Source organism: Gigantopelta aegis, unplaced genomic scaffold (genome assembly GCF_016097555.1).
Source record: "Gigantopelta aegis isolate Gae_Host unplaced genomic scaffold, Gae_host_genome ctg5781_pilon_pilon:::debris, whole genome shotgun sequence".
NCBI lineage: Eukaryota > Metazoa > Mollusca > Gastropoda > Neomphalida > Peltospiridae > Gigantopelta > Gigantopelta aegis.
Genome location: NW_024534630.1, coordinates 5446 through 12203, shown reverse-complemented (window position 1 = coordinate 12203; position 6758 = coordinate 5446). Strand labels below are relative to the sequence as shown.

The following is a 6758-nucleotide window of genomic DNA, read 5'->3' as shown; positions in this document are numbered from 1 at the left end:
CTGTTACTAGGGTGACGAGTCTCTTTACAATCTGAAACTATCAGTAAAGTGTAAAAGGTATCTTTACAGTCTGAACATATTAACGAGGTCAAAACGTATCAATACAGTGTGACAGGTACAACAAAACTTACTCAGAAGTATTTGGCGTGCCTATATCCAATTAAAGGAAGGGACAATTAAGGCATTTGGACTGGTATGCATATTCAACTATATATATAACACATTATTGCTTAATATCAACGAGTATAGTCGTATAGTTAATTAATACAACGGTTAAATGTGACAGCTATTATATATATTTAATGGGCGCAGCCATTTTGCACCATGCCAGTAAATACGCCCTCTGGCGATCCAGTTGGTACGTAATACTTAACGTGTCACGTCAGGAATTAGTCTTAGAACTAAGAAACAAAATGTACCTGCTTTTTGCGGATGCATTGCAATGTTCTGTAATAATATCCATCCCAGTAAGCCAGCAATAACTATATATTAACTTTCCAATACAAAATAAACCACCATTATCAAAGTGTTGAAATAATCAAACTGTTTTCTTAGTTAATTGGCCTTTTCTTTCCGTGGCCTGTACCTGTGGTTCTTGATTGGCAGGTGTATATTTAGACGGCCCCCAGTCAACGTGTCTAGACACACTAAAAATAAGAGCCTCTTTATTAAGACCACACGGTATTGTGTGATTGCCGCGCGGACACCCCTAGAATCGTAATAGACATTATCAGCCGTCCTGCTTTTTTACTGTAAATAATTCTGTAAAACCCTTGACAAGTAGACTTTCCCATCTAAAATCACAAAATTGACCAATTACGTAGTTCCAAATAAAAGAAAATTATCACTTGGGTATTGGGAGTGGTCATTTTTTTTGGCTCCAGTGTATCGTACAATTAGGCCTACTAATATGCTTTTTTGGGGGGGGATTTTTTTTAAAAGAGATAAACATACTATAACTTCATTTCTTTCTATTGATGCAAACTGAAATATATTTAGTTAAATAGTTTTTTTTATACTATCAAGTCATTTATGTCGTTTTACAAGTCAGGTTGATGAAAGCAATCATGTTTTGTTTTTTTAAATTAACTCTAAAATCACGGGTTTTTCATTTGTTAAAGTGTCGGTATGTGTGTATGGTCCGGGTATGCATCTTTCCAACACACAAGGCTCTTCATTTGAGTTGACTGTCCCTTTAAGGTTCAATCACACACGTATAGTTATTCATTAATTCATTTCAACTTCTTGTCGTGCTTATATCCAAATAAGGTTCATGCACGCTGTCCTGGGCACACATCTCAGGTATCTGGGCTGTATAACCAAGGCAGCGGGTTAGTGGTTAATTGTTACTAATTAGTGAAAGAGGCCGGTACACAAACTGATATCATGTAATTTACTGTCTATGGGAAAGTGCATATAAAAGATCCCTTGCTGTATTAAAAAAATGTCGCGGGTTTCCTCTATTGACTACGAGTCAAAATTACCAAATGTTTGACATCCAATAGCCGATGATTAATAATCAATGTGCTCTAGAGGTGTCATTAAACAAAACAAACTGTCATGTAATTTATATCTTAGCTGTTGTCATATAATTGAAATGATATAACTAATTCACTCTTTCGGTTAAATACGTTTGATTAAACCAACAATAAACTATATACTAATTTGTGCATTTAATTAAAACTGGCTCTTGCTCTTGAAATAATTTAATAGTGACTATATTGCTCCAATCATAGATGTTTGATTTTACTATACATACTTGTAGTGCAATCAGGTGGTTCATATCCCCGATGACAGCCACCGACGCACTTCCCAGTCATGTGATCACATGGCGAGTTTTCAAGACAATGTCTGCTTGCGCAGGAAGTTTTACAACCTTTGCCATATCTACCTTTTGGACATTCTGTAATATTAACAATAGTTCTAGTGTTTTTATATTATATAATATTAACAATAAACTGAAAAACAGCTGTGATATTTCACATTCTATAACATTGCAAACAATTTACTGCGAAATAGTTTCGGCATATTTTAAAATCTATTTTTGTACATCAAGTTCTCTCTCTCTCTCTCTCTCTCTCTCTCTCTCTCTCTCTCTCTCTCTCTCTCTCTCTCTCTCTCTCTCTCTCTCTCTCTCTCTCTCTCTGTGTGTGTGTATATATATATATATATATATATATATACACACAGACACATACACACACACACCTACAAATTAGCAAAGTCCCACTTAGTTTTTATTGCTTCGTTTCAATTTCAAAGAGACAGTACATAAATTATGTTCATATGTACGCATTATGTTGTTTGTCGATTGTTGTGACTTAACGTAGCTGCACAAATTGCACGTGCGGTGTACTTCAACACGTGCAAAATCTGAATGTCGAAATCTGTCTGCAGTGAAGACCGTAACACTGCAATGCAGAGTGGTGACTGAAGTAGGCATTTTGCAAAATAGTGGTTGATTCCATGAATCTCTTTGTAGTGTCGTCTCTATAGACGGACAGCCACTCACGAGATCCTTTGTTTGGCAATAGATACTTTTAACCGCCATATGGTGCTTATGAACGTAATAATGATCTTACTCTTTGTACAATCTGGTCTAGTCCAGCCTGGTTCACACCCAGTATCACATCGCCCTGTTATTATGTCACATCTGGACATTCCGTTAGTCTGATCACAGTGTCTGTTGGAGCAACTAGCACTGCACAGTGAGCCATAGTGGTCAGAATCACAAACTGAAAATAACATCAAGGAACACTCGTGCATTTAGCTGATTAGAATATAATACAGATAAACACTCGCACATATAACTGGTTAAATGATAACACAGAGAAACACTCGTACATATAACTGATTAGAAGATAACACAGAGAAACACTCGCACATATAACTGATTAGAAGATAACACAGAGAAACACTCGTGCATATAACTGATTAGAAGATAACACAGAGAAACACCCGTGCATATAACTGATTAGAAGATAACACAGAGAAACACTCGTGCATATAACGCATTAGAACATAAAACAGAAAAATAATATTCGTACATATAACTGATTAAAAGATAACAGAGAAACACTCGCACATATAACTGATTAGAAGATAACACAGAGAAACACTCGTACATATAACTGATTAGAAGTTAACACAGATAAACACTCGTACATATAACTGATTAGAAGATAACACAGATAAACACTGATCAGAAGATAACACAAATAAACACTCGCACATATAACGCATTAGAACATAAAACAGAAAAATAATATTCGTACATATAACTGATTAAAGATAACAGAGAAACACTCGCACACATAACTGATTAGAAGATAACACAGAGAAACACTCGTACATATAACTGATTAGAAGAAACAGAGAAACAATCACACATATAACTGATATAAACACTCGTAAGAAAGCACAGAAAAAAACACTCGTACGTATAACTGATTAGAAGATAACACAGAGAAACACTCGTACATATAACTGATTAGAAGATAACACAGATAAACACTGATCAGAAGATAACACAAATAAACACTCGCACATATAACGCATTAGAACATAAAACAGAACAATAATATTCGTACATATAACTGATTAAAAGATAACAGAGAAACACTCGCACACATAACTGATTAGAAGAAAGCAGAGAAACAATCACACATATAACTGATATAAACACTCGTAAGAAAGCACAGAAAAAACACTTGTACGTATAACTGATTAGAAGATAACACAACGAAACACTCGTACATATAACTGATTAGAAGATAACACAGAGAGACACTCGTACACATAACTGATTAGAAAATAACAGATAAACACTCACACATATAACTGATTAGAAGATAACACAAACACTCGTACATATAATCGATCAGAAGATAACACAGAGAAACACTCGAACTTATAACTAATTAGAAGATAACAGAGAGAAACACGCTTACATACAACTGATTAGAAGAAAACAGAGAGAAACAGTCATACATATAACTGATTAAAAATACATCCAAGAAACATTCGTAGAATAACTGATTACAAAATAACGTCAAATAATTTTTTTAATAAGGTATAGTTTAACGATAAAAAGCGCCATCAGTACTATTTTTAGGTATTGTATTTGATAATAGGTCTATAATTTCCCTTTTAGACGAAGCGGTAACACTGTTATATAAATTCCCTTACACTTGCAACTCAATTAAATATATCAATTAGTTGCGTGAAAGTCCAAAACAAAGTGTTAATTCAATCAGTTTTCATATTTCCGATAAAAAGAACGTATGTTTCAAAGTCGTAAATGTAACTCTCTTACAGTTTATGTCAATAACATTTTGATATATGTTTGAAAGAGATATAATACTCGTTCGTATAAAATAAAAAAATACTAGTCACACTGTAGTTTATAATTAGGGGATAGCTATGTTGTATTTTCACATTTGCGGACGTTGCCTCTGCCGTCGCATATGTTTTTAAAAATCGTTTAAATAATTTTCTTTTCCGGAATGAACGCAGGGTTAATATAAAACAAAACAAAACTGGTCACTACTATCGTTTTTCAAGTCATCCACCGTATAAAATAATTATAGGGCAAGCAGTTTAAAACATACGTTTTTACGTGTGATGCAACTGTTGCTCCTACCATGGGCGTACGAAAAATTCGGGCAAAACAGTGGGGAAAATTCGGGCAGTTTTTATCTGGGTAAAATTTCGGGCAAATCAGCCCCTCCAGCCCCCCTAAATCAAAGAGTCCCCATACGCCCATGGCTCCTACTATCGTTTTTGTATTTTATTGTTTTGTTAACGACAGTACCAGCCATTATTACCGATTTCACTTATTCTGAATACTAATCACGACAACTGGAGCTCGATAACGAAGCTACATATTTCGGCATAGAGAGAGATTATTAAAACGAGCTTGTCTATCGTACTGATTTTACGAAACGAGTGTCAGGATTTTGGCTCGGGCAATATATAAATCCTGAAACGAGTTTCGTTAAATTTGTACAACACACAGCCGAGTGTAATAATTTATTTATTATCCACATTATTATCAATTATTGACCGTCAATGAGGGCAATATCATGTTTTATGGACCGAAGAAATTTATATTGCCCCAGCCAACGGCCGAGGTCAATATCAATTTCTTCGGTCCATAAAACATGATATTGCCCGATATGTGGCCAATAATTATTTTATTACATACTGTCATCCATAAGACTCGTACATTTCTGCTTTGTTTATCAGAATCGAAATACGCTAACGCGTATAATTTCCCGCCATGTGTTAAAACTGATGGAATTTAGTGACGTCAGGTATCCATGACGTTGTATGACACGCAGAGGAATGCGGAAAAAAAGTTGAAACATTACCAAGACAAAAATCAAATTCAAGACATTATAACTAGCAAGAGTGTCAACATCATATTGATAGCAAAATAAAACACAAAATGTGATAAATCTGAACATATATTTAATACTGAAGAGTTACCGTTACCTCCAAATGCATTTTTTTTTATTTGTAACATAAAACCCTGAGAGTGCCAATTCCAACTGCATTTTGATGCACCATGTACGTCTCTAAATCTGCGAGATATTCTTTACACAATTTGACGATTATCGACCTTGTTTTTTGTCGTATTTGCGGAATTAAACTCCGTATGACTTGTTTACATTAGAATTAGCAGTTGACGTTGCATTACGTTACCTACTCATTAATTGGATAGAATTTTGTCTCATCTTTATTTTCATTGGTCAGGGCAAAATGACTTTTGATGGACGTATTTCGAAACGTTTAGCGAAACTGTATATTATTGAAAACGCTATCAGTGCTGTTAAAAATGACGTCAGGGACTTGGGTGCTAGGGTGGCTGAAGTAGAGAAAAGTCAGCAGTTTCTTAATTCGTTGTAGAGGGAAGGCGTACAGCGTACGAAAAGCACATTCAGGCAATTGACACCGAACTGGCCCGGTTTCAGAAAACACTGGATGGAGTGATGAAAGACAAAGACAGGTTAACAGAGGAAATTGTCGATTTGCAAAGCCGTTCAATGCGTGACAATCTACTTTTTTTCAACATTAAAGAGGGTGAAAATGAAAACTGTTATGAACTGATCGAGAAATTTTGTGCAGATAAGTTGGAATTATCAGACACGTTACTGATGGACAGAGCGCATAGGATTGGTAAAATAAACCCTGGTAGGGATCGACCAATTATGGTGAAATTTAGCAGTTTTCGACAGAGGGAGCAAGTAAGGAAAAGTAGCTTCAAGCTGAAGAACACAAAGTTTGGTATTGGTGAACAATTCCCTAAAGCAGTTCAACAAACAAAAACCTTGCTGATGCCTGCGTTCAAAAAAGCGAGAGAAGAAAATAGGAGGACCGCACTTGTGAAAGACAAAGTGTACATTGATGGGGAACTCTACACTGGTAAGTTGCCGGCAAAACAGGATTTATCGGAAAATGCTGTTCGTGACAGTTTAACATTTATTTCCTGAAATATTAATAGTGGGTTTGACAGGAAATGGGATGACACTTCTTTTCAGAACTTTATTTGTACTTATGATATTATTTTCTTGTGTGAGTGTTGGATTGAAAATGACTGTTTTAGAAACCGATGGTTTTCAAGCATATGTGTACCCAAGATTTAATTCAAAATCAAAACAAGGAGGAGGATCAGTCATTTTAATTAGAGATACATTTACAAAAGTAATTACGGTAAGTGAAATATCATACGACACCATTGTGTGGTTAAAAATAGA

At 35.1% G+C, this 6758-nt stretch overlaps 1 protein-coding gene across 1 annotated transcript; it reads left to right on the top strand.

Moving 5' to 3' along the window:
• Positions 1-324: 324 nt before the first annotated feature.
• Positions 325-6426, top strand: LOC121366455 (the record flags this gene model as incomplete). Its single annotated transcript, XM_041490903.1, has 2 exons — positions 325-358; positions 5911-6426. Coding segments are annotated over exons 1-2 (550 nt in total), but the record flags the coding sequence as incomplete, so codon positions are not given.
• Between the last annotated feature and the right edge of the window lie 332 nt (positions 6427-6758).